Source organism: Megachile rotundata, chromosome 15 (assembly GCF_050947335.1).
Source record: "Megachile rotundata isolate GNS110a chromosome 15, iyMegRotu1, whole genome shotgun sequence".
NCBI lineage: Eukaryota > Metazoa > Arthropoda > Insecta > Hymenoptera > Megachilidae > Megachile > Megachile rotundata.
Window position 1 is genome coordinate 4,034,545 of NC_134997.1, and position 27,183 is coordinate 4,061,727.

At 27.1% G+C, this 27,183-nt stretch overlaps 6 protein-coding genes across 12 annotated transcripts; 4 read left to right on the top strand and 2 right to left on the bottom strand.

Annotated features, from left to right (window-relative positions):
* Positions 1 to 1,306: 1,306 nt before the first annotated feature.
* TER94 (transitional endoplasmic reticulum ATPase TER94) lies at positions 1,307 to 7,295 on the top strand. 2 transcript variants are annotated; one of them, XM_012292354.2, is made up of 13 exons: positions 1,307 to 1,459; positions 2,820 to 3,176; positions 3,322 to 3,514; positions 3,594 to 3,828; positions 3,891 to 4,024; positions 4,098 to 4,346; positions 4,424 to 4,588; positions 4,673 to 4,795; positions 4,872 to 5,084; positions 5,155 to 5,463; positions 5,684 to 5,845; positions 6,005 to 6,159; positions 6,390 to 7,295. In XM_012292354.2, the coding sequence occupies exons 1-13, from the start codon at positions 1,443 to 1,445 to the stop codon at positions 6,478 to 6,480; spliced, it is 2,403 nt and encodes an 800-aa protein (XP_012147744.1). In that variant the 5' UTR covers positions 1,307 to 1,442; the 3' UTR covers positions 6,481 to 7,295. The 2 variants fall into 2 exon arrangements, with proteins under 2 accessions (XP_012147744.1, XP_003706351.1); XM_003706303.3 differs by having other exon boundaries at positions 1,310 to 1,459; positions 2,817 to 3,176.
* A 2,156-nt stretch (positions 7,296 to 9,451) lies between these two features.
* Atg18a (Autophagy-related 18a) lies at positions 9,452 to 24,350 on the bottom strand. 4 transcript variants are annotated; one of them, XM_003706305.3, is made up of 12 exons: positions 24,260 to 24,350; positions 16,971 to 17,405; positions 16,310 to 16,392; positions 15,524 to 15,690; positions 15,195 to 15,389; positions 14,161 to 14,277; positions 13,920 to 14,074; positions 13,677 to 13,850; positions 13,495 to 13,602; positions 13,208 to 13,317; positions 11,387 to 11,443; positions 9,452 to 10,004 (listed from the first exon to the last, which is right to left on the bottom strand). In XM_003706305.3, the coding sequence occupies exons 2-12, from the start codon at positions 17,105 to 17,107 to the stop codon at positions 9,889 to 9,891; spliced, it is 1,419 nt and encodes a 472-aa protein (XP_003706353.1). In that variant the 5' UTR covers positions 17,108 to 17,405; positions 24,260 to 24,350; the 3' UTR covers positions 9,452 to 9,888. The 4 variants fall into 4 exon arrangements, with proteins under 4 accessions (XP_003706353.1, XP_012147733.1, XP_012147734.1 ...); XM_012292344.2 differs by lacking the exon at positions 24,260 to 24,350 and having other exon boundaries at positions 9,796 to 11,246; positions 16,971 to 17,312; XM_012292343.2 differs by lacking the exons at positions 11,387 to 11,443; positions 24,260 to 24,350 and having other exon boundaries at positions 16,971 to 17,309.
* mRpS7 (mitochondrial ribosomal protein S7) lies at positions 17,951 to 24,785 on the bottom strand. Its single transcript, XM_003706302.3, has 6 exons — positions 24,604 to 24,785; positions 24,168 to 24,350; positions 23,604 to 23,835; positions 23,386 to 23,523; positions 23,196 to 23,278; positions 17,951 to 19,966 (listed from the first exon to the last, which is right to left on the bottom strand). Exons 1-5 carry the CDS (start codon positions 24,639 to 24,641, stop codon positions 23,198 to 23,200), a joined length of 672 nt encoding a protein of 223 aa, XP_003706350.1. The 5' UTR covers positions 24,642 to 24,785; the 3' UTR covers positions 17,951 to 19,966; positions 23,196 to 23,197.
* On the top strand, positions 18,474 to 22,548 carry LOC100875350 (monocyte to macrophage differentiation factor 2). Its single transcript, XM_012292348.2, has 4 exons — positions 18,474 to 18,615; positions 19,830 to 20,075; positions 20,204 to 20,456; positions 20,561 to 22,548. Exons 1-4 carry the CDS (start codon positions 18,542 to 18,544, stop codon positions 20,813 to 20,815), a joined length of 828 nt encoding a protein of 275 aa, XP_012147738.1. The 5' UTR covers positions 18,474 to 18,541; the 3' UTR covers positions 20,816 to 22,548.
* Positions 22,233 to 23,392, top strand: LOC105663448 (transmembrane protein 186). Its single transcript, XM_012292349.2, has 3 exons — positions 22,233 to 22,363; positions 22,433 to 22,751; positions 22,825 to 23,392. Exons 1-3 carry the CDS (start codon positions 22,346 to 22,348, stop codon positions 23,130 to 23,132), a joined length of 645 nt encoding a protein of 214 aa, XP_012147739.1. The 5' UTR covers positions 22,233 to 22,345; the 3' UTR covers positions 23,133 to 23,392.
* Positions 24,786 to 24,864: 79 nt separating the features above from the next.
* On the top strand, positions 24,865 to 26,925 carry Pop4 (ribonuclease P/MRP subunit POP4). 3 transcript variants are annotated; one of them, XM_076540155.1, is made up of 6 exons: positions 24,865 to 24,998; positions 25,059 to 25,493; positions 25,698 to 25,823; positions 25,909 to 26,048; positions 26,191 to 26,581; positions 26,657 to 26,925. In XM_076540155.1, the coding sequence occupies exons 3-6, from the start codon at positions 25,808 to 25,810 to the stop codon at positions 26,791 to 26,793; spliced, it is 684 nt and encodes a 227-aa protein (XP_076396270.1). In that variant the 5' UTR covers positions 24,865 to 24,998; positions 25,059 to 25,493; positions 25,698 to 25,807; the 3' UTR covers positions 26,794 to 26,925. The 3 variants fall into 3 exon arrangements, with proteins under 3 accessions (XP_076396270.1, XP_003706349.2, XP_012147729.1); XM_003706301.3 differs by having other exon boundaries at positions 24,894 to 25,493; XM_012292339.2 differs by lacking the exon at positions 24,865 to 24,998 and having other exon boundaries at positions 25,467 to 25,606.
* Positions 26,926 to 27,183: the final 258 nt, after the last annotated feature.

Sequence of the window (27,183 nt, forward strand, 5' to 3'; positions counted from 1 at the left end):
GAAAAATACATTACATTTCTATATTCTATACATGATTAAGATATAACATATCTTATAACTTTAGCAACTTTTATGCTTATAGAAAATATTTGCAATTTCTCCTTAATAAACATTTGACACAAAGTAAATATTACATTAATAAACAATTTTCAACAAATTATATTCCTATAGATGTATATAAACGATAAACATGTGTCATCTATATACAAAATTTGACAGTAATGACAATAAAAGCAGTAAGGTTATGTTTTGATATATTATTTTTTAATCTAACTTTCTTGTTAAACCTTCACCGGCAATATCATTTTCCTAGATTCTGCAGCAAAAAATTATATATTTATGTGATCAAAAATATGCCGAATAACCTTTAATTCCAGCCATCATACACTGATTTGACAAGTGTATTTATCGTATTCTCACTTTGAGAATGTCGTGACGTAAGCTATCACCAGTGACTATTTGTAGTCAATGCTATCACCTACATAGATGATCAAGTAAATGTAGTATAAATTTAAAAGTAGATAACTTTTTTAAATAAATCTTTATATTTATTACGAATATTATATTAATGTAGCATTAGTCTTTATCTAAAATTGATGAATGTCTAATGTAAATCAATGTTTTCAAAAATGTTATATTTAAATTCGTTATAAAAAAAAAATAAACAAATATTTATATTTATATATGGACATTAATTACATAAAAAATAATAATAACTGGGAATTTATTTAAATTAATGCAAGTTTTATGTACTCCGTTCCACAAGAGAATAATCCTTGAAAGTTATTTTTGCACACATTAAGTTTATCGATTCTAAATATTCTATAGTCTATGATGATGCGCATGTGCTTTCACGACCACCGCCACATTAAATGAATATATCCAACGGGCAGAAAATTTGTTATTTCCTCTTCTTGTTTGAAATACTTGTCTTTCTATACTAACATACTTTATAATGATACCGAAGCTAAAGCTTTGTTCCTCTTCATAGGAAATTTTTCTTGAAAAATTTACCACATTATTATCAACTCTCGTTCATTTATTTTTCCCACCACGTATATAGCCATGAACGCAGAAACATAGACAGATATTGCACTTGTAATCAGAAATTTAACAAGACTGTCAAGCTGCGCAAATTATGCTTACTCTCTCACGAAATCAAATATAATGCATATATAATTATGTTCACAGAATTTAAAAAATAATTGAACAACTTAAATTTCTTCCATACAAAATAAATAATAATAATTTAAGTATTTTCGAAAATTCATTTGTAAATTCTCCTTTAATTTTCGATAATGGGAAGTCCAATGTAAGCCATGGAAGTTCAAATGAAAAATGTTCATTGGATCAACTGTGAGTGTAGCTGAATTGAAGGTGTTGCGATAGTGAATTCTGATCATTGCGTGTGCATTTTCTTTTGCGTTGAAATCAAGTCAATAATGAGCGATCCAAAAAGGTAAATTGTTTGTAGAAAGTAGTTAGTTAATTAATATGTACAATAATTTCATATATATTACTTTTAAATGCATGAACGAGGCATGAAAATAAGATGCAACCATACTGGCTTCCAATTTTACGTTGTCATCATGTCGACGCAACGCGTCTTTTCGTAAATTCTAATGAAAATAAATAATATGTTTTAAATTTTATACTACAAAGTATAACTTTTCCTTGTAAATTAACATATTTTTTAGGTAACTACTTGTAATAACATAAATAATACTTCTGATTTTTATATGCCGACTGATCATGGCTGAGTCTGCTCTGAACGTGACAAAGAAATTTTGCTGACACGTTAATATTCGCTTTGCATTATAATTTATACTGAATTTATAAGAAAGTTTTGATAATGATTAAAGTCAAGTAATTCAAATGTTGCAGATATTCCATACATGAAATAATTAAATATTCATGTTTTTGAATATTTAGAAAATTAAACCATGTGTTACAATTGTATATTTAGTTTCTAAATACTGTTGTTCTTAAATAATTATTCCCTTGTAAATAATAGCATATAAAGTATACAAGTATACATGTATGTTTAACATATCAAATGATATCTTGTAAGATACCCAAATAATACACAAAATATAAAAAACAATATATTAAAATTATTTTCTTCACAAAATTATTAATATTTTGTATAATAGCATATAACTATTTGAATTTAATAATAGTATATATTAAAAAAAAATGTTTTCTAGTATACCTAATTGTTTAATATAAAATTTATATTGATATAAATAATATATGTTGTTAATTGTTACAAATACTTGTCATAGTCTTAGTAATTTTGTAAGCGAACATTATAATATAAAATTGTTTTGTTAATATTTGTTATCTTTCACTAAAAACTTTAATTTACTCTTTATGTAGACATAGCATCGAGTAATTTATACTTTTGCCATTGAAGAAGTATTTCTAACATAATAAAAAGTGATTAATTTCAGAGATATTAAAAGCAATTATTACTAAATATTATTCTCATATAATAATGATTAGAATTAGAAAACTTTGATTTGTGTATGAATAAATATAATATATTTTGTACAAAATACAATGAGTTTAAATCTTATTGTTTGTTATGTAAACAATGAATGAAATACTTTAAATAAAAGATACCAAATAGCCTATATGTTAATTGATATTTAATATTTAATTGCAAATAACATTAAAAAACATATGTTATTATAAAATAATATTTCATTGAACACATCATCTAATATAATATATAAAATTAGTAAATTTGGAGAGCAGTATTAATATTTATTTGAGAGTTATTCCATCTATATTAATCACATACCTTGTTTTAGCAGTGAAGACCTGGCAACTGCAATCCTTCGAAAGAAGGATAAGCCAAATCGATTGTTAGTAGATGAAGCCATTGCAGATGATAATTCTGTTGTGGCTCTTTCTCAAGCAAAAATGGACGAATTACAACTTTTCCGAGGAGATACTGTATTATTAAAAGGAAAAAGACGCAAAGAAACAGTATGCATTGTTCTCTCTGATGATACCTGCCCCGATGAAAAAATTCGTATGAATCGTGTCATAAGAAACAACTTACGTGTACGCTTAAGTGATGTTGTATCTGTACAAGCTTGTCCAGAAGTTAAATATGGAAAACGTATTCATGTATTACCAATGGATGATACAATAACTGGTCTCACTGGGTAAAAATCAATTATTTTTAATAGTGATTTTATTACTTTCTGATATGTGTATTCCATATAAATATATAAAATTTATTCTTTAAACTTTTAAATCAACTTAAACTATTAGATGATACATAATACAGCTATTTATTTTTTATTATAGAAATTTATTTGAAGTTTACTTAAAACCATATTTCCTGGAAGCTTACCGCCCAATTCATAAAGATGACAATTTCATTGTACGTGGTGGAATGCGTGCTGTTGAATTTAAGGTGGTAGAAACAGATCCTGGGCCATTTTGCATTGTAGCTCCTGATACTGTAATTCACTGTGAAGGTGATCCCATTAAGAGAGAGGTTAATTGATATTCACTATCTAAGAATGATATTCACTATCTAATATGAAATATATATTACACTATAAATAAAATTATAGGAAGAGGAAGAATCGCTAAATGCTGTAGGTTATGACGATATTGGCGGTGTTCGTAAGCAGTTAGCGCAAATTAAGGAAATGGTAGAATTACCTTTAAAGCATCCTTCCTTGTTTAAAGCTATTGGAGTTAAACCTCCTCGTGGTATCCTTTTATATGGTCCACCTGGCACGGGAAAGACTCTTATTGCTCGTGCTGTTGCTAATGAAACAGGAGCATTCTTCTTTCTTATTAATGGTATGTTACTTTTAAAAACTATATTTTAATTTAAAATGTTATTCTATTTATCTTGTTGGTAGGTCCTGAAATTATGAGTAAACTTGCTGGAGAATCGGAAAGTAATTTAAGAAAAGCATTTGAAGAAGCTGAAAAAAATTCTCCAGCTATAATTTTCATTGATGAACTTGATGCCATTGCTCCTAAAAGAGAAAAGGTTTGATATGATTTATTTATTAATTTATCATTTTAAAAAATTTTTATATAATTAATACTATATTTTTATTCAGACACATGGAGAAGTTGAAAGACGTATAGTTTCTCAGTTATTAACTTTGATGGATGGTATGAAACAAAGCTCTCATGTCATTGTAATGGCCGCTACTAATCGACCCAATAGTATTGATCCTGCATTACGACGTTTTGGTCGTTTTGATAAAGAAATTGATATTGGTATACCTGATGCCACTGGCCGTTTAGAAATTTTAAGAATTCACACGAAAAACATGAAACTTGCCGACGATGTTGAATTAGAAGAGGTGAATATAAATATCACTTTTAAACCTATTGTACTTTTGACTTTAGCACTATTTAATAAATTAATACAACTATTTAGATCGCAGCAGAAACACATGGTCACGTTGGAGCTGATTTGGCATCATTATGCTCTGAGGCAGCTTTACAACAAATTCGTGAAAAAATGGATCTTATTGATTTAGAAGAAGAGCACATAGATGCTGAAGTTCTATCTTCTCTTGCCGTAACTATGGATAACTTCAAAGTAAATATTAATTTTTGCTTAGTAAGATCTAAGTTACGTTTACAGAAATCTGTTACTAACAATACTTTACATATTATCACTTAGTATGCCATGACAAAGAGCAGTCCAAGTGCTTTACGAGAAACCATTGTAGAAGTACCGACTGTCACATGGGATGATATTGGAGGTTTACAGAACGTTAAAATGGAGTTACAAGAATTAGTGCAGGTAAATATTGAAGTATCATTTACAATAATTAAATACCGAGTTATATATACATTATTGAATAAATTTTATTATGTAGTATCCAGTCGAACATCCAGATAAATTCTTGAAATTTGGTATGCAACCATCGAGAGGGGTATTATTCTATGGACCTCCTGGTTGCGGTAAGACATTATTGGCTAAAGCGATTGCTAATGAATGTCAGGCAAATTTCATTTCTGTAAAGGGACCAGAATTATTAACAATGTGGTTTGGTGAGTCTGAAGCAAATGTCAGGGATGTTTTTGACAAGGTAAGTTATTTAATAAGTAGTTACAGATCAAAATATGAGTGCTTTATGTATTGTCTTATTACACCTTTAGGCAAGATCAGCAGCACCTTGCGTATTATTTTTTGATGAACTTGATTCTATCGCAAAATCTCGTGGAGGTACAGTAGGAGATGCTGGCGGAGCAGCGGATCGCGTGATAAATCAAATCTTAACAGAAATGGACGGAATGGGCGCGAAAAAAAATGTTTTCATTATAGGCGCTACTAATCGTCCTGACATTATAGATCCAGCCATTTTACGTCCTGGTCGATTAGACCAATTGATCTACATACCATTGCCAGATGAAAAATCTCGAGAAGCAATTTTTAGAGCCAATCTTCGAAAATCACCAGTAGCTAAGGTAAAAAAGATTAAATATGTTTACTATTGATGTATCTATCAAGAAATAAAGCTTAATTTACAGTGATTTTAGCATACTAAGCGATCATAAGCATTTATAACTACTTCTAGTATTTTTGTAGCTACTTCTAACTTCTTTTTTCAACAATTCTACTAGACCCCCTGACCTTTTGTCTTTTTATATTTACCGTCTAAATATACTATTAATATTTGTATTGCAGGATGTAGATCTAAGCTATATAGCTAAAGTGACACATGGTTTCTCGGGTGCTGATATAACAGAAATTTGTCAACGTGCATGTAAACTTGCCATTAGACAAAGTATTGAAACTGAAATTCGAAGAGAAAAAGAACGTGCTAGTAATCCATCTACGTCTATGGATGTGAGTAATTTTTTATATTTTGCATAACAACAGATGTACTCCTCTTGTTCAATTGTTTATGGCGTTTAAACTCTTTTTTTTCTAAGTTGTATCACTTCTGTAATATGGTTAATAATTAATCCCATTCTTTTAATCATAAGTTTTATATCCAATGCTTAGATGGATGAAGATGATCCAGTACCCGAAATAACAAGAGCTCACTTCGAAGAAGCAATGAGGTTTGCACGACGTTCGGTATCTGATAATGATATCAGAAAATATGAAATGTTTGCACAAACACTTCAACAATCTCGTGGATTTGGAAGTAATTTCAGGTAAAAAGTTATACTTATGTTAATAATGAATAATAGTTCTTCAGTTTGAAAAGTGAAATTCTTATGACTACAGACAGCATGCTCATCGTCTATACCTGTCTATATGTTCTTTGGTTAGCATTTGATCTGTCTAACCCTATTACATACGATTGAATATTTTGTTTACAACTCAACAACTTTATGTATATCATTCTGTTTCTTAGATTTTAAATTAATTTTTATTTTTGTAGATTTCCGCAAAGCGGAACAAGTGGTACCCAAGATACAACGCAAGGTGATCAAACCTTCCAAGATGATGGGGACGATGATCTTTACAGCTAAGTTGTCATATCTTTGTACCTCATTACAGTGAACATGCGACAAAAGGGCCTGTCTGTTTCACAAGTATCTTGTGTTTGTAAACACAAATTTCGCAAAAAGTAATTTTAAGTAATTGAATAATGTAAGAGTATATAAATTTTATTCATCTTCGATATTCTATGTAAGTATATGCAATTTAACGTATGTAATTGGGGTAGATTATAATTAAATTGTATTGAGCGTATATAAAGATCTAATCAGGTACCACTTTTAATATAACATTCTTTTTCAACGTGTAACGTGCAAGTAAAGTCTTTAAAATTGTATAAGTTTGCTTAAAAGCAATGTACTAATAGTCGACTATTATACAAATTAAATTTTAAAACTAAACACTTATAATAGATGGAACCCAATTAAATTAGTTGTAGATTGTAACATGTATAAACTACCCTAATAAATATGTCACATTGTATATAAATTACATAGAATTATACGAATGTTCCGTTGTTTATAACATTTTCTATGTAATTTTATATCTTAGTTACCTACATAAAATGTAATTCTTACTCTGTAACAGTGTTATCATATTTTTTTTCTATGTTAATTAGAGATAGACTCTTTTGCTATGTTGTCACTGTATTTCTATAATTACATCTTATTGTTCACACACTGAGATTACAGTAATATGTGAGAGTTTATGCTATATCAGTGAAATTGTTGAAACTGGTGATGTGTATTGGTGAATTTGCAGTCTGCTTGTAGTAGTAAATTTACTTACAAATTACCAAAGAATCTTTTGAAACCTTTCATTTTAGAATAAAGTGTTAACATTTCTACATCTTGGGTACACCTTAACAGCCATTTCATTTGAAGGCTTAATTATCCGTTATTAAACTATAAGTAATAAATATCAAGATATTGACCAATAAAATTGTTTATTGCAGCTTTATTTATACAACACTTACAAATTTTGGTATTAGTTGAAAAATACAAAGTTCTTAGTTAAAACAATATTGATTTTCAACTATACATTTCTATGAACATGTATTAAAATATTTACATACACGTTAAAACAAAATCGGATGAAAAAGTCGAATTTTTTGAAAGTAATATTTTATTAAATTGAATGTTACATCTAAAATTAAGTTATCTAATAGTATTTTTCAATTTGACTTTTTAGAATTCATTTTTTGTTATTCAAAAATGTTTGTTACCGTAAATTTTTTTAATCTCATCGCAATTTTGTAATAATCCGATTTTATCATATAATCCGAATTTTACAAAACGTGAAAATAATAATTGACGAATTCAATATAAATTACAAAATGAATAAAAAATATTGTCATAATACAATATTTTATTGTACAAAAATTTATCATTATTAGTGCAATCGGAAAGTCCTGTTGTTTAACATACTATCATTGTTAAAAATTATTTGCTAAATAAGATATTACGGTTACGTTAATACAAAAATTAGCAAAAAATACATTACAGATCATAATATTTGCATATTTTACAATTATGTTATTTTTAAAAATAATATTATGGTTTTAACTAAAACACAAAAATTAATATGTAATTATATGTTGTCAGCATCCCTCAGAATTACATGTACAAGTAAGTAAACATTTTATCACAATATAATTTTAAAACTGCCAACATAGAAAAGTTTCAGATCAAAATATATATCGATTTTTTTATTTTATTCATTTTGCTTTAATTAGAATTAGAAAAGACTAAAATCATTGTGAATAAGAAAAAAAATAAGGGTTACAGACAACACACATTTTAATATTTAACACATGATTTGTTTCTTTCATTATAAATTTTTATATAAATACGGTATTTTGAAAATTTTCTTTAACATTTTTTCTATCATTTGGAAACGAAGAAAATATAGAGAGCAATCAAAGTGCATGAATAAGTGAAACTAATTGTCACAATGAAAGGAAATAAAAATAAGACCAAAATACAAAAAAATGAACTATAATTATATAATTCCACAAATGCCACATATTCTATATCATTGTACGTAACACATGTAATACGTAATTTTTAAATTAACCAATATTATACACACAAAAAAATTACAAACAATGTAGAATGAATTTGTACGTGACAAAATATCTGTTGTTTATTGAAGAATGACATTAATAATTTGACAAATTAATCCAATAGTAAATTTTACACGTACAATTAAATATTTTATATATATATATATATATAAAAAAAAATATATATATAATTCAATCCTTACTAGAAGAAAGTGTTTGGAGTATATAACTATATGTAGACAACAACTACAGTTCATTATGCGTTTTACATTATACAATGGGATAAAGTATAATAATAATCGCAAATGGATTAACATTTTTTTTTTATTCAATATAATTTGCTTAAAGAAATAATAGCTCAACTATTCTATCTTTTTTTTTGTTTTTCAAAATATCTACTTATATATATTTTGTGTTCAAAACTCAATACAATTTAAAATATAACAAGAAATTCATTTTAGTTTGCATATTTATATAAATCTAGTTTCATTTTTCATTCTACTGAGTTAACTTATGTAAAAAAAGAAAAAGAAAAAATTATAATGATGAAATATCACAATTATCTCAGAATATTTAATTTTTGAAAAAATTTCTCAAAACCTTGTATTTTACTTTTTACAAAATTTCAACTTGTGATTTTCCCGTTCTTTTACACTGTATCATAAAAGAATATGATATTTTATTAGTTATCGAACACAGAAGATGAAAATATAATTACAGTATACAGCAATCCAATGTTTCAGACATTTAATACAATGAGTATCGTGTGTTACAAATAATCTTTGTTTTGTCTGTCAATGACATATCTAGAATATGCAGTATTTATTGTATTTATGTTTTAATTCACAGTAAAAATACTTAAACGTCTACATATTGTTTTATGTATGTTTACGTCAAACATTTTTGCTAAATATTTTCAAGTATATTTTAGCTTGAGCTTATTGATTTTTTTTTTTTTTTTTTTTTAAAGCATCGCAGTAATCTTTATTTATCATTGAATTGCTACATGCTCTAAAACAAACTTTATGCTCTTCAATAATGATTATGTTCTAGTATAAAATACTGATTTGGAAAAAATGTAATATAAACAAAAGTATTGTGGATAGTCTTTTTTAAAATATCGATTTCAGATACAATATGAACACTAAACACATGCTAATTTTGGCGTTAATTATGTAATTTATACAATTTCATTAATGTGTGTTTGTTATCATTTTTTCATTACAAAATAATCGTTGCTTTCCTGCATCTGCAACGTTTTCCATATAATAACTAGAAACTTATTTCAACCTGTATTTTAGTGTCTTTAATTTCGATCACTGCTGTATGTAATTCATCTTCATCTGTAATTTTTGATATGCATGAATCATTACACTCAATCCGTTCTTTGCGTAACAGGTGGAAATTCAGCATCGTCTTTCAAACGGAATGAACCCGAAAATCGTGGTGGACTCTCAGTAGCCGCTATCATCTCATGATACTTCTCTGACTCTATAAATCCATTCACGTACATATTTCAATTATAATTATTTAGACTAATTATTACTTTAAGCGGATGTAACGATAAAGATGTATGAAATTGGAATCCAATGATACACATTACTTTTTGTACTAAAGCAGGGATTCCCAAAGTCTGGATTTCCCGAGCTGATTTTGAATGGGTCGCGTTAAATATTAAAATATTTATAAAAATAAATGTTGAAGTTACAAAGCAATATTATTTATCCAACCTACCACTCCATTTAAATGGGACCTTGGAACATTAAAACTTTGAACATGTAGGACTTAAAACTTTGGACTTGTAGGACTGTGGAATTTTAGAATTTATGGACTTCGAAATTTTTGAATTTTAGGACTTTCAAAAATAATTAATTACGAGCAAGTGAGTCTTAGTCCATCACAATTACTGTGATATAATTAAAGCTTATTGAAGTACAATATAATCAAAATACTTAAAAATTTAAATTTTTGTAACATTCGATATTGTAAGATGTAAAAAGTAGATTCAAAATATTATTAAATGTTATGTAACACAAAATTGCAAATGATTTTACTGTTTACAAAAAACTTACTTTTTCATTCTCATTCATTCAACAAATATAAATATAATAAACTTTAATACAGTAATCATATTATTAATGAATATAATGCTTCCTATCAAAATAAAATATACATAAAACATTTTATAGTAAATTAAATAATATTAATTGCGTATTCATATTATTAATATTATATTTAATAAAAAGAAATCACCATTTATAAATATTTGCTTAGTATAAATATTTTATCATTACATTTTATATTTTTAAGAAAACAAAAGCCTAAGGAACTTCTATTATAATAATGTGGAGTGTACAAAATTATTACACCTTAAAACGTTCATCATATAATTTGTACAATTTTAAATTAATGCATTTTACTATTATTCTATGAGAAACATTAATATTTGAAATCCTTCCATTTGTGTTTATCAATCACATCGTAAAATAATTATTTCATAAAACAATTAGCAGTAAACATAAAGTTTAAAAGTATGCAGACTTTAATTTAATTCTTCTTTAAAATAGTAATAAAAATGTTACTCTGTGATGTTAATTTGATAGTATTGTAAATATATGTGCATTGTCGTTATTAAACTTAAATAATTGCATGTATATTAAAAGTTTAGTGCACCCACACAATATAAGAATATATTTATTATTAGTTGTTACTCTCATTCTTTCTTCTCTATACCTATGGAAATAAACGTATATTAAAAAATAAAAGAGGTATAGAAAAAGTATAATAGCAGAATTTTTTAAATGGAATGAATGCATATGGAGAATGAGAATGTAAGTAAAAAGCGAGGGACAGAATAGAGGATATACCAGTACCTGACATGGAGTCTGGCGAGCGGCCGCGCAACACACCCGCGTAGCTATTTATGCAGGCTTCAGTGGATAATAAAAAGAAAAAATTACGTCAAGTAAGGTCAATAGCTGGGGCCCCCCTTTAGCCCCTGAAGAAATTACTTATATAATTGTAAGGGGTTAGAAACAAGGATAAAGAAAATATAACGTATATAATAAAAATTGATGAATAATAGCAACACAAGAGATTAGATAAATACTACTTGTTTGATCTTACAATCAAACTTTATTAATACAAAGGTACAAAAAAAATAAAGAAACAAATAGAAAATTACAATTAAACATAATTTTATCATTGAGTCAAGCATACTAAGAACATTGTTTTTAATGAAAGTAATGAAGTATAATGTGTTTAAAAATTCGTATTTATAGAATTCTAATTAATTATTATATACCTTTGTTGCTAAAATTTGACAATAACAATAGACAGTGATACCAGAATTATGACCTGACATATTTTATCTTACATGATAATATATTTCAGAAATCAAATTGTACCGAATAATAAACTTACACTCTTCTTTGTTAGCTACTTCTTTTTCTAATATTCTGATAATATCCAGCATTAGTGAAAAGTCATTATTTGTATATATTCTAATATTTAGATATATTTAAAATAAATATTTAGTATTTAAACAAAAAATACATAGAGCTCATAAATACTTTTAGACAAATATTTGGTGATTTACATATTTAATAAAAAACCTATTCAAAACAGGTAATATTAATATGAAATAATGAACAACTCTAATGTGGTATCAGCTAATAGAGCAAAAATAACTAAAAGTATAAAAGTTTATGAATTTCATATTCTCAAGATAACTTGAAGTTTCAAAAAATTATATATATACGTATTTATTTTTGATTAATGCATAAAATAAAAATTATCATTTAGTAACTGAATATTTCAAAATTACTGGTAATGATGTATACATTTAACAAATATTAACATGCAAATGTATCAAGAATTGTTAATTGTTTGATATTCACATTTGAAATTAATGAATATCGGTAAAATACCAGATTATGTGAATGATATCCGATTGAAGCTAAGAATATGGGTAATATTTTCATCTGTGGATTGTGGATCACTACTCATTGATATTAATATTGAACGAGAAAAAAATTGATGAAATTGTATAAAAAAATATAATTCAATATAATCCTCAATGTAAAAGGATATTTATGCAGTATTCATTTATATTCATGTTTGTACATACAAATTAAATGTAATATATTATATGATACAGTAAATTTATCAAATTAAAACTATATTTATATGATCTATATATAATAAATATTAAAACTTTATATAATAAAAGATGTAAGAAAATTTATATTTCCAAAATTAAACGATTAAATAATCACCTGTTTTTGTAAATTTACAATTCGTTTACAATTTTTAGATATAAAAATTACATTATATAAAAATAAATGCATATCTACATTAACAAAATATAAAATCATTTATATGTATATCAGTCATGACTTATGTCTCCTATTTATGTACGTAAATATTGTGTGTGTCAGTGTTGACATGTCTTAAAAAACAGAGAAAATAATGTTAAATTTAGTCTATAAATGATTTACATTTTAACGTTTAAAAATTATTTAGCGTCTTTCAATTTCGAAATTCAACTTTTTTTTTAACCAAAACATTTGACGTTAATGTGACCATTTTAATGTGCTAGTTTTTTGTATATGATATATCTTTATCGTCAACTCGCTCGGTTATAAAACCTAAATTATATTTGGTATATTAAAATATCTATGATATTGTCATACCTGTATTTTGTACTATTCGTGTAGTAGTTGTTCCTGCAGGAGTTTCTCCAGATCCTAACCCAGCTGTAGACACACTAGCACAATCTACTTCGTCCCGTTTGCCATCTAATCTGTAAATACAAATTATTTATACAATTAATAGAAAGAGCTAGGAACAATTTAAATAAGGTATAGAAAATAAAAATATAAAATTATTTCTTGTTTTTTAAATTCAGAATACAATACTACCTGCAACACAAATTATTTGAATGTTATATTTTATTTATATAATTTTCAAAAATACAAACCTATGCTGTTTAAGCAATGTACAATCTCCACCTTCTGTTGTATCCAAGTTGTAAACATACAGATATCCATCAGCACTAGCCACCAACAGCCTAAGTACTTTGTGTATTCTACGTGACAAAATATGTTTTAGAAAAGAACATATGTGTGTAATATTTATAAGCACTACTTTACTGAAACTTACACTGTAATAGCACAAACATTTTTTAACCCTTGGAATGGTAAATGGACACTCGCAAAGGCACGTCCTTGGTTAAAAACATCAGTTACTTGGGAAGGTAAATAATTAGCGGATGCACACATTGCTTTGGTTAGATATGTCATCCAAGTTTGGGATTCATCCGTTGTTTGTCGTAGCCTGTAATGATGAAATAGAATTCAGATATATTAAAAATTTTACCACAACAGTCAAGAGTAAAGTACATACGCTTCCTTCGGTTCTTCCAACTTGAAAATATGCACCGTTTCTGTATTACTCGAACAACAAAGGAACATAGAATCCATACTAAAAGCAAGACTGCTTATAGATACGCATCGCTTAACTCCTCGCCGAAACTCAAATAGTTTTGTACCATCATGAACCTTCAGAGATATAAACAACCTTCAGCAATGCATCTAAATTTAAGAACTGAATAAACAATTAGTACCATATGAATTATTAAACTTACATGAAAAACTCTAATTACAGTACCCTTCTCAGAAGCCGTAGCTACTTTGGTACCATTTGGACTAAATGCGAGTGCTGCCAATGGACTATCGTGTGCAGGAATCATAGTTTTTGCTTGCTGGAAATAAACATACACACATATATATATATATATATATATATATATATATATATATATATATATATATATATATATATATATATATATTTAACTGTATATATACCTGTATATATATATATATATATATATATATATTTAACTGAACCAAACTTGTTAAATACAGGGTGTTACCTGTAACGCTACTCACGATTTTTCTCCCACTTGCAGCCACCTTACGAAAAAATGTTTAGGACAATATTTGCAGAGTGTGAAGTGCACAGTGGATATTAGTAAAGCAAATTTTTAAAACAGTTTGTCCTCTTGGCAAAGTCAAGGTCACCTTGGGTTTTTTAAATAGGAACATACATTTTTTTTTATTCATAGCTTTAGAGGACATCGAGACGAATTCAAAACATATATTACATGATATTTTTATTAACATATTACTCGATTTATAGAAGTGGAAATGTTAAGTACTTAGCTTTTGACTTTGGTAGTGTAACCATTATTTGGTTCCAAAGAGATTACTGAATGTAAACACGCGACTAGAATGTAAGAAAAATACACTTTAATTACATGTTCAAAATGTATGCCGTCTTCCATCGCGTAATATTCCGGTCTTTTACTTCACATTTCCACTTCTGTAAATCGAGTAATATGTTAGTAAAAATATCATGTAATATGTTTTGAATTCGTCTCGATGTCCTTTAAAGCTATGAATAAAAAAAAATGTATGTTCCTATTTAAAAAACCCAAGGTGACCTTGACTTTGCCAAGAGAACAAACTGTTTTAAAAATTTGCTTTACTAATATCTATTGTGCACTTCATACCCTGTTAATATTGTCCTAAACATTTTTTCGTAAGGTGGCTGCAAGTGGGAGAAAAATTGTGAGTAGCGTTACAGATAACACCCTGTATATCTGTTAATACTCACGAGATTTATTGCATCAAATATTTGAACTTCTCCAATTGTATTTGATCCTGGATATGCTAAATAGCAATTATCACTATTTATTGATAGTGTACACAAGCCTGCTAAATTGGGTGGAGTATCACGAATTGTATGTAGGACTTTCATGTCCTTAATATTATGAATGTATAATGATTCTTCCAAGCAGACAACTAATCTCTGCAAATTTATATTATTTTGTAATTTCTGTATCATTACACTTATTATAAAAAATTTATATAGTTCATATTTAAATAAACAAATTTTTACTTTATTCTTTTTATTATTATTACAATAAAATAAAATAAACTTACTGCTCTATTAAGCTTCACAGCCAAAATGGTATTTGAGTAACTATAATTGCAAATTTCAGTTCCTTTTCTAAAGTGGCAAACTTTGAGTTTACGAGGTGATGATAAGCTGACCACAGCAACAAGACTACTGCTGAATAGTCGTTCGACAATGCATATGTCCTCAGTATCTACAGATTATATAATTATATATAATAGAAACATTGATTTTTAAAATACAAGATATAATAAAGTATAATAATGATAAAATAATAAATATACAAATACAGGATACTTTTATTTTTTGCAGTCAAATGTTGCAGTATATTCTGTAACTCAAAATAAGAAACAAATGTCATATAAACATATATTAAACAACATTATTAAAGAGGTATAACTAATGAAACTAATGAATGAGTTGCTACTAAGGTATAAAACTTCAAGGTATAAAAATCAAAGTTAACTTCAAAGAGTAATATATTTAAACTTTTTAAACTATTAGATGCAAGTATTCCTGATCTATTCATAATTTATCTCATAATAATATATCTTTGTTGTAATGTACCTAATACTCATTGATATATTACTTTGTTGTTATAACTCTATAATAATACTTCCAGTGATTTAACGTGTGTATATTTGATTTTTTCTTGTTATCTTGACTTACAGAATACTAACATTTTCCAGAAAAATAGGATACTCTAAATAATTTTCAAATGAACTGATTCTCAGTACATAACAAAAAATGATTTACAAATGTAGATGTAAAAGTTTAATTTCTATTTAAAAAAATATTGTAATACCCATTACCATTTTCATATATTGTCTCAAGATGATCAATAGAATTTAAAGAAAATAATTTGTATCCTGCTTTTGATCCTACTGCCAAAGATCTGCAATAAACAATTAATTTATCACTATATAACATATATGTATGCTGAATGTTTTAAACTTTGTTTGTACATATATTCAAATAAGGAAGCAAATATTCAAGTAATTGCTATAAATTTACCAGTGATTCATAAAATACATAAAATGATTCTTCAACAGGTAAAGTACTAGAAATTAGAAGGGTAACAGCAATACTTTATTTTAAGGTAACATAAAATGTTAAACATAGACAAAAGGACAGTACACAAATTATAAACATAACAAAGTATTAAGTTTAAATGTATAAAACTTTTCTAATATATCACAGAGTGAATTTGAATCATTTTCATATTATTAATACATAAAAAAACTAGTCATATAAACAACGAAAATATTATGGAAAAATAATACAGTGTATGCATCAATGCGTAAAAGGAAAGTATAGTGAGTTACTATATATGATTAAACAAAATTTGTACATACACGTAACATACGTATAACTTCTTTTTTCTTTAAGTAATTGTATTGTTAATGAAGAGAAACAAGGTTAGGGAACAAAGGACGATGTCCTCAGTTTAATAGTCAAGAGTGCGACACTTACGTGCAATCCTGATTGAAATTAACAAAGAAAACACCACTTTGAGGATCAGTAGTCTGATTTGCGAGGTTCATTAGTCCTGATATACTGTATTTAAGTCCTTGCGTCAATACATCCACGTTACGCACAAGATTTTGCATAAATCGCACGGACGGTGCGCGTAAGAACACTTTATCCACTTCTTTCTTAATTTCTTTTTATATCCTTTTCTATCTTTGTTTTTATTGCCTCTCTTTATCTGTTTCTCTTCTTTCTTGCACGTACGTTAATACAAATACACGCACGCGCACGCTAATACAAGATTTGTGAACAGATGTCGAACTCGATGTAGAATGACTTCTACAAGTGACTATACAAAGCAGTATACTGCTTGATTGTACCATCGTTCCACATATTGAACAGCTGACAGTTGTTTCCTGAATTCAAGGAACGATGAAACTGAAACATCAAATTTTATTTCTTGTCATCTTTGTTGTCATGGCAACTTAATGGAAAAGATAGGCTTGAAGTGTTGATATATGTTTTATATCATTTTTTACAAACAATTTTTTTTTGGTAGGTATAATACATGACGAAATGACTCGCAAGCTACATTCGGCTATCATCACTATTTTCTCAATCTATTGTATATAGAAGAACAACCCCCGCCATATTTATTTCTAGTATTTTTCTCTCGACGCTGAACGCATCTTCGAATTATATAGGGTGATTCATTTGTTACGCAGTACATTGAAAATTACTTTTTGACATTAGAATACGTTAAAAATTTAAAAGGTTTCAAATTTTTAGTGTCTAAATTTCTAAACTTCCAAATTTAAAGATGGAGATGAATGACGATATGAATGATGGCAATATGACAAAGGTCTTCTTTTATATATATATATATATATATGTGTGTGTGTGTGTGTGTGGTGTTTGTGCGTGTATGTATGTGTATTTGTCACACGATATATATGGTATAGTGACTTGCAAAGTGATTTACAGGGGTAGGAGTTGGTCGACGGTGGGGAAGAAAATCATCTGGTAGTGGGACCGTGTAACTCTCAGCGGGGAGACTACTTTGTCATGCTTATTATACGTGATAATTTTTCAACTATTAATTTAAGGAATTATTTTATATTTGTTTATATTAGATGGAAGATAGTAAAAAATTTACAAATATTGTATATATAAGTTTAGATGCATAACTATAATAACAAAAAGTATAGGAAAGATGTAAAATATTTGTACATTTATACATATACATCTTTAGAATGAACACTCGTAACACTTGATAACTACAACTGTCATCTATTAGTTATATTTATACCCTGTATCTTTATTATCCTCCCAATCATAGTGTTTAAAGTGCTTCAGTAGTGCTATGACCACGCTAGCGGTAATGTAAAAGATGGGTGGTTGAATCATTCGTAATAATTTTATTAATTATTAATAATTTCTGATAAATAATTTAACAGTGTGAAACATGATGTAAAATATGTTATAAAGTAATCGTTACGTTAATGAATAATCATACTGTAATAATCATACTGATTAATCTAACCGAGATATACATTTGCTGACTCCTGGAAAATATGGATATGTTTAGTCTTCATCAATTCGTTGCAGCACCAATAAAAAACCTTTTACAATTTCAACGTATAAAAGAGTAAGATATAATAACTAATATTAATTAATAAATACTAACCTGTTGACATTTGATTGTTTACTAAATTGCTTAAGTTCTGCATTTGGTAAAACAGTGGCTGTTTATATTAATGCCAACACTTGTAGAAAATTAATTAATAATATTTTATCTTTGCATGGAACTATGTTTACACTTTTAGTTGTAAACTATTTATTTGTTATCATTCTAATCTGTAAAATTTATTAAAAAATAATGTGTGTTTCTAATATATACTAGCATGTTATTTGACATTGTATTAATCTTGTACGCTTATATGAAACCTTAGAAGTTCCTTATGTAATGTAAAAGGTTTTGATACTACATAAAAAATGTTAAGAATGTATATAATTGTTGTGTAGCAGAATTAATAAAGTTGTGTTGTAAATTGTAAATATGTTAATTTTATTCAATAAATTCAAAGAAAAGGTCATTTCTGTGCAATTTTTTTTGTGTCAATTTCATAAATAAATTTTTTTTGTATATATTTTTCATTTTTATTAGTTTGCTAGTAAAATTAAAACTTGCATGTATTTGGGTATTTTTAATCTGGAATATTAAGTGGAATGTATTGCAAGTATATGCTTATAAATGGACCATAAAATAATTGCAACGAGTAATGTTGCCTATGGAAGATATCACCAAGTTACATGAATTCTGACTTTTATCCTGTATTGGAACATATGGAATGTGTATAGTATCACCGAATATACATTAACAAGTAGGTATTGTATATATTTGTTATTAACATTTATGTAAGTTCGAATATAAGCTTTAAAATTTTAATTGAATGTGATCTTAAATTTATTATACATATATATTATATTGTTATTACATTGTCTAATTATTTAAAATTCGACAAACTATTAATTGTGAAGTATAATATAATTTTATATGGATTTATAAAGTATAAATTTCATGTACAATTAAAATTGGTACTATTTATAGTTATAGTACTAATTGTAAATTTATGTATAATAATTAGATATGCATATGAATTTTTTGTTATTTTTTTCTTATTTTTGTACATATGCACACAATGTGTGCACATGTGCACACATTTTTGTATGTTTATTTTACCTGATATAATATATTGTAGTAATTTTGTACTTTTCCATACATTCAATTTGCTACATATAAATGAGAATATATATAAAAGCAAGATTGATGTATTAGAGAAATTTGTGCAATTTTTACAGAGTAAAGTGGATGAATCCTCGAGCATGTACAAATGAAGCATATGTACCTACTCCTATAGAACATGTAGCAAATGTAGCTACTCATGGAGTTTGGGTTGTTCCATCTGTCCTGGGAGGTTTAGAACTTGTCCGGCGTTCTACAACATGGACACAATTAGTATCAGCTTATGTATATGGTACATCATTAATACTTGTTTTTACAGTATCAACATTTTTCCACAGTGTGCATTATTGCAATAATAACAGGTACTTTTTTATGTTCATTTAAGCAGAAAATGAACTTATTACTTCATTTTCAGTTTATTATTTTATGTTTATGAAACTAAAACTGTAGTTTATATAAAATAAAATCTTCATATTAAGTTTTATTACAGACAACTCAAAGATGCATTACATCGCTGCGATCGTGCTATGATTTATATTTTTATTGCTGCTAGCTATTTTCCTTGGTTAAATGTTGACCATTTCCCAGATGATGAATTACTTTTTGCAATGCGTTACCTTGTTTGGATAATGGCAGTCTTAGGTATACTTTATCAACAAATTTTCCATGAACGATATAAAATGTTAGAAACAATTTTTTACCTAGTTATTGGAATTGGTCCTAGCATTGCAATTATTAATGTTGTAAGTATATAATTATATGTCCAAGACAATATTATGTATTGATATTACATATGTGTAGTAACAATAATCCTAAATTCCTTAAAAACTTACATTAATTCTTTCAGTCTCACTACTATGACATTGCTGAACTAAAAATGGGAGGATTCTTTTACATTTTTGGCCTGGTGTTCTTTAAATCTGATGGTCGAATACCCTGTGCGCATGCAATTTGGCATGTTTTTGTTGTTATAGCAGCCGGGTTACATTACTATGCTATACTAAATCATGTCTTTCCTATAATTGCTTCACCTGATAACTTTGTGACAACAGATGTGCAATCATTACCTAAATTACTAACATCTCATATTGAAGAATTATAAAAATATATTTTTAGTATGATTTTCCTATATGACAAAGATTGTATAAAGTAGCGATTTCTAGACAAAATTTATATAAAAGTATTTTACAAATTCTATTTAACTTTAGAGTATGACAAACAAACTAACTTTTTATATGAATTGATTTTTAACAACTAGTAAATTTCTAGTATTAATTTATAATTATAAATTTATATTAAAATTAGTAACGAGAAATTTTATGATTAGTTAATTCCAAAAATAGAAAGTATATATGTTTAGAAAACAATTACATTCAGTACCTGAAAGGAAATTGTATTCACAAACTGTGAATATTTATCAAAATGTTACAAAATGGACTGCAAGCAAAATGGACTTCATTATTATAGAAAAATTAGTATTTAAATTATAAATTTTAATGTATTTATATCAAAAAAACTAATTGTGTGGTTTAATATTTTTAGAAATTAAATGATTATAGTCCTTTCATATAATGCCTATGATCATAATACATTTTAATAACTAAAACATTCTACGATTATTTTTTAAAATATGTTATTTTTTCTTGATAGTACATAAATATTTGTAAAAGTCTATACACTATACCCTGTAATGTAAAATATATATCCTGTACTGGGGGTAATAATTACCTAATATGTAAGAGAAATCGTTTATGTTAGATTTTAAATAGAGTCTATGACAATGACTTTTGTATTTAAAAATGTACTGTGTCAAACTTTATACCTTATATATAGACAAATTATACAATTTTAATAACATACAAGGAAGAATATATGTAGATGGCAAATTTATTAGTTCTTTTAAGTAAAATATGCAAAGAAACTTATTTTTTTAAACAAATACAGTGATTGTAGAAGTTATTATTATTTAACCATAAAGCTATTAAAGTTATTATTCCTTATCTCGTGTATGTTTTTAATATCCACATTACATACAGATAATAAATAACGAATATCTAAATAATCAATGTTTAAAAATAATATGATTTTTAGTGCTCTAATAATTAATGATATTGGAATGATGATTATCTGTGATTAGAATAAACAAATGATGAATCATTTGAGAAAAAAAAGGAAATGATAATTGATAATATAATAAGCCTAAGGTACAATGAATGCAGTACAGTGCTATTCACGTAGTATAAATCAGGAGACATATCTACAGTCTACAACACCCACACAAGTCCACAATTGTGGAACATGAGGCAAATAAGGACAATAGCCCTTACACGCCATCTTATATATATTAGAAGAAAATAAAAACCAAACCAGCCGTGGAACATGAGGAACTTGTGGGGAAGAATAGAAACTACGCGTGCCGTTGTGTACGAGATACTAGGAACTAGGAACTAGTTTAGTTTCTATTTTACTTCACAAGAAGAGGGCGTCTGGCCTCCACAGAGGCTCAATTTGCCCGCATTAGAAACTAATGTGTCCCCTACAAACTGAATGTGTACTAACCTCTTCATTTCATAGAGGTAGATTTGCGACATTTAGGTATTATCACGTTAAACTGGATTATGTACTATTATAGATGCGAAACATAAAAAAGGTGTATTTGAAAGCGGACTTAATAAAACATTAAATGCTAAATAATTTATACATAAAAGAGGTTATAAAGTTTCAGATGTATTTACAAATGATGTGCTGTTACTGGCGATCAACGAATCGTCAATACATTAAGATTAATAATGTAATTAGACTATACAGTTATGTTCCAAGTAAAAAAAAAAATAATGTACCATCACAAATAAGTAAATCGACAAAATTTCCTGAACATGAACTAATTTATGCTTTTCCATATATTGGGTATTTCCGAATGTTAAATCTGTTAAAACGTAATACAACAATTTTGGCCGGAGCAAGCATCCCAATAAGTATAGCATTACAAGCATCAGGTTTCATGTCAGGTCAAGATACTATAAACCTGATATGTTTTAGTAAGTTTTGATAGAATTACTTTTTTTACACATAGTTTTAATTATGACATATATAATTTACTATATATTCTAGGTTTGATAATTACTTTTTGGTGTCACACTGTTTGTTATGTATGCAATAATTTGATTGGTTCTATATATTTCAAGGAAGACAATCAAGAAGTTATAATATCATATTTGAATTATTGGGGTAAAAGAATAGATTTAAAAACTCATATTAACCATATTGTACCTCTTACAGAGACACCCTTAAATATCTTCTATATTCTCTATAGAAATTTAAATGTTATATCGCATAAACAAAAGTTAAAAATAAACATACGATATGGAAGGATTACTGAAGAAACACGGTTTGCAAATATTGTTGGTGATATTTTATAAATTGTGTAATTTATTTATATAAATTCTGCTATTATATACAAATAATATGCTGGTTTACAGTACCTCTATATCCATCTATAATGTGCAAAAGCTCGATTTGCTTCACATTGCTTGTGTAATTCGTGTTTCTTTTTTATAGTTTTACCCTACAATATGAATTGTAAAATATTTCAAAATTTCTTTACAAATCAATACTATTTAGTTCACTTAATAGGATTAGAAGATGTATAAAAAAGACAAAATATATGTATACCTCATTATTAGATGCATTAATAAGTTCTTTTGCTAATACATCGACAAATTTATCTGTATCTGGCTTATCATTTGCAGTTTGAATTAACCAATTCATTGACAGAAACTTAGCTCTTTGTTCATTTAACGGTATAGGAACCTATGCAAAATATCTTAAACTATTAATATTCAAGACATACCAAAACATTTTCATAAACATAAGTAAAATTGCTCTTGTACCTTGTAAAGAATACCACCTCTCCTTACATTTGTTAATTCCAAAACTGGTGAACAATTCTCTATGGCCTCATGTAAAATAGCTTTTGGATCTAATATAACACTATCTCTTTCTTCAGGAGGTAGTTGATAGTACTTTTTTAATTGTAATATTTTAATATTTTCAAAAGTTGTTTCTAATACTTTTCTTGCTACCATTTTTTTGCCTTGCCTCATAATATAATTTGTAAATTTACTAATATTGATAAAATACAAATAATTGATTTACAAAGTTCAATGATTTTTCTTGTATATAGAGTGATTATTTCACCAATTGACTTAAAAGGAAGTACCACCAAACATACTCTCAATTATTCTTTAATGCATTGTAAGAGGTTTACATTGTTCTGGATTAATGATGGCTATGAAAATACAGATGATTATGCTGATGACTATATTCTATCTCCAGCTAGGTTTAAGTCAATATAAAGAAAAAGCAATCAGATGTTTGACATTTAACAAGACTTCCTTTAGAGTCTAATAATAGCAAGATAATCACCTGTATAACTAAACTTTATAATTATGTACCGAACAATTTCATCGTAAAATTCAGAACATGTATCAGAAGTTAATGCTGGTCTGATAGGTATGCGAGATAATTTATTTCCTTCTGGACTTACATGTACCTCTTCTTGTTCTTCTTTTTTAAAAATGGGTTTCACGTACGTTGTTGGAAATATACTATAAAACTGAATATTTACTTGATTTTGCCTTGAAAAGAAAACAGTGTTTACAAGTTATTTATTGATTAAACTTGTATTGAAACTTGTACAAGTTTTAATTTGTTAGTTATTCTATGATATTTGAAAACTATTTTAAATGTTTAAAAATCTGTAAAATATATTTATTCGAAGTAATACAAAATGAATGTGGGTTATAGAATTCATTAAAGTTTATTATGAAACAACCTAATATTAAAATGAAAAGTAATAATAATAACTAGTTAAAAATTATTTGGTATTACCTTGATGTTAATAAATTATAAGTTCTTTTCAGAATCATTTTCGAATTTTTGTTTTATTAATTCTAATCTATTTATTTACCAACACTTTGGTATAATTGAATAGACGAATTGGGTTTACGCACAGTATTCCGCATCTATTCTAATTCTTTCTGCGTATGCTATAATCTATGGTAATGCGCAGTGATGAGATATTGGACGGGTTTTTTCGCGCATGCGCGGCAATTTTAGTCTCAGTGACTACGTCTCCATCGAGGGTCCAAATCGGGTCAGAGTCGGGTTAGAGTCGGGTTAGAGTTAAGTTGCCTTGCCTGTTTCCATGGGATCAGAGTTACGTTGGGGTTGGAGTTGGGTTGAACATTACCAACTGCACAAAGTCAACTACCATATTCTGACATGTAAAGCTGAGCAATATTAATTTTACAATATCAAAATAACATACAAAAATTATTTCTCAGATTACAAGATCACCGACAAAAAGTAATAGTAACCTCTTCTACACCGATTAATACAGCACGTGATACACAATGCAATTTGGATTTGTTATGTTGGCAACACGAACTCGACTCTTGTCGTTTCCACCGAACCTCAACTGAACGCTACCCTAAAATTTTGTAGGGTAGAGTTCAACTAAACCTTTGGCGTTTCCACCGTACGAGCGCTGACCCCAACCCGACTCTAACCCGACTCTGACCCGATTTGGACCCTCGATGGAAACGTAGTCAGTAAAGTACAAGTTTCAATAAAATAGGGTACCTTAATCAACCCTCATTATTTTTCAAAAATGTTTATAATTTGGTTGTGAAATATGAATGTATAGGTTGGATAAGATTACATTATATACATATTTTCATATTTGAGGAGCAGATGGAAAGGAAGGGTACTAAATAACTGTAAGCAAAATATATGATAAAGCCATCTAGTTGCGCCACTAAATACATACGCTGCGTATGCTCTTGCATTTCTCGCGCATGCGCGCAAAAACCCATCCAATATCTCATCACTGGTAATGCGCATGCGCGTTTATAACGATTGTAACGCCAAAGTGTAAAACATATATTTGAATTTTTATTAACCTATAACAATTATTATTTTAGACGATTATAAAGTACATTGACGAGAAATTATTAATTTAATATTAATTTAATAATTTAGTAATATGGTATAATAAACCTTAAATTATTTGATTTTTAAATTATCAATAAGAATGACAGAATCTAATCGTACGTATTCGTAATATAATACATTAAAAACATTACAAAATACACGAATTATTATTTTATTAACAATTTATATTAATATATGTAGAAAATATATGTTCGATATTACCTAAAAATATAACAAGACAAATTCGAACATGTGAGAATAGTGAACAATACATTACAAATTTTTTACAAAACACCTTACCACCTAGTGATAGCAGTTCTATAGCAGGTGAATTAAGAAAGGTATGGTAAATTTGTTTTGAACAAATAAATATCAAATGATATGAAAAACTATATATATTATTATACTATTTAATTTTAGAATTATGTATATTCTTAATATATTCTTACCATAGTGATATAAATTATATTATTTATTTTGTAGTCATTTTTACTTGCTAAACACAAAAATAAATTAAACAAAAAAAAAAGATGTAAGGGGAAACTATTAAGCAGTAGAAAACGAATGCAACTGGGTTTACGTAAAATTGGTTGCAAAAATGACATGAAGTATATTGACTTGTTACCATTAAATCAATTGTGGTTAAAATATATGCAACAAATACTTGGCACTAAATTTTTTCTTAATGTACCAAAAAACCCAATTGACCCAAATTGGGAAATTGTTAATCAACAATTAATCAAAGCAGATTTTCATGGTGCCAAAATTTCTGTTTTTGCATCAAAATGCCCCAGCTTAGTTGGGTTGAATGGTATAGTTATTCAAGATACTAAAAATACTTTTAGAATTTGTGGAAAAGATAACATTATACGAAGTACGTAATATATTCTTTGCATCTTATTATTGAATATATTTATGGATTATAAAATTTGCATCGATTTCTTTTCAGCAATACCTAAGGATGTAGTTATAATGAATATTTATTTAAATGAAGTAAAACTGGAATTTTTTGGTAAGGATCTTTCCATAAGACCTATAGAGAGAACTATAAAAAAATTCAAATGTGGACGCTTGTACGAATTATAATATATGTAGTTTATAAAATAAATAGGCAATAATTTCATCTTTTTCTAATATTTATAAACTAATAAATACATACTTTATAAAATATATATTTTTTGTATATTTATAATTATAATAAAGTATTCCTTATTTGAATCAAGTGTAAATTTATTTAAGAAAATTTTGAAGATTCTTTATATTTTATTTATTAACATAACTTTGTACTTTAATATAGTAAAAATTAGTAATTATTTAAAAAGATAGACATACAAAGTATTAATATCATTAATAATAGAGTGTTTCAATTCCATGATTAAAATGTGTATAGTTTCAATATAAAGGAATGTAAAATTAGTATAAGATATATTTTCAAATTCTGTGAATTGTTTATTGAAATAATTTCAATAGCAACAA

Excerpts from the sequence above, each read along its gene's own strand:
- TER94 (XM_003706303.3), top strand. Across the intron at positions 4,796-4,871 it reads AGTTACAAGAATTAGTGCAG|TATCCAGTCGAACATCCAGA; the intron begins GTAAATATTGAA and ends TTTATTATGTAG. Across the intron at positions 6,160-6,389 it reads GGATTTGGAAGTAATTTCAG|ATTTCCGCAAAGCGGAACAA; the intron begins GTAAAAAGTTAT and ends TTATTTTTGTAG.
- Atg18a (XM_003706305.3), bottom strand. The coding sequence starts at position 17,107 with ATGCAAAATCTTGTGCGTAACGTGGATGTATTGACGCAAGGACTTAAA. Across the intron at positions 15,691-16,309 it reads TGAGACAATATATGAAAATG|ATACTGAGGACATATGCATT; the intron begins GTAATGGGTATT and ends TATAATCTGTAG. Across the intron at positions 13,318-13,494 it reads ACATTGCTTAAACAGCATAG|ATTAGATGGCAAACGGGACG; the intron begins GTTTGTATTTTT and ends TTGTATTTACAG.
- LOC100875350 (XM_012292348.2), top strand. The coding sequence starts at position 18,542 with ATGGATATGTTTAGTCTTCATCAATTCGTTGCAGCACCAATAAAAAAC. Across the intron at positions 18,616-19,829 it reads CAATTTCAACGTATAAAAGA|AGTAAAGTGGATGAATCCTC; the intron begins GTAAGATATAAT and ends CAATTTTTACAG. Across the intron at positions 20,076-20,203 it reads CATTATTGCAATAATAACAG|ACAACTCAAAGATGCATTAC; the intron begins GTACTTTTTTAT and ends GTTTTATTACAG.
- LOC105663448 (XM_012292349.2), top strand. Across the intron at positions 22,752-22,824 it reads TATAAACCTGATATGTTTTA|GTTTGATAATTACTTTTTGG; the intron begins GTAAGTTTTGAT and ends TATATATTCTAG.
- mRpS7 (XM_003706302.3), bottom strand. The coding sequence starts at position 24,641 with ATGATTCTGAAAAGAACTTATAATTTATTAACATCAAG. Across the intron at positions 24,351-24,603 it reads TATAATTTATTAACATCAAG|GCAAAATCAAGTAAATATTC; the intron begins GTAATACCAAAT and ends TTTCTTTTCAAG. Across the intron at positions 23,524-23,603 it reads GAGGTGGTATTCTTTACAAG|GTTCCTATACCGTTAAATGA; the intron begins GTACAAGAGCAA and ends TATTTTGCATAG.
- Pop4 (XM_076540155.1), top strand. Across the intron at positions 26,049-26,190 it reads TAGCAGGTGAATTAAGAAAG|TCATTTTTACTTGCTAAACA; the intron begins GTATGGTAAATT and ends TTTATTTTGTAG. Across the intron at positions 26,582-26,656 it reads AAAAGATAACATTATACGAA|CAATACCTAAGGATGTAGTT; the intron begins GTACGTAATATA and ends ATTTCTTTTCAG.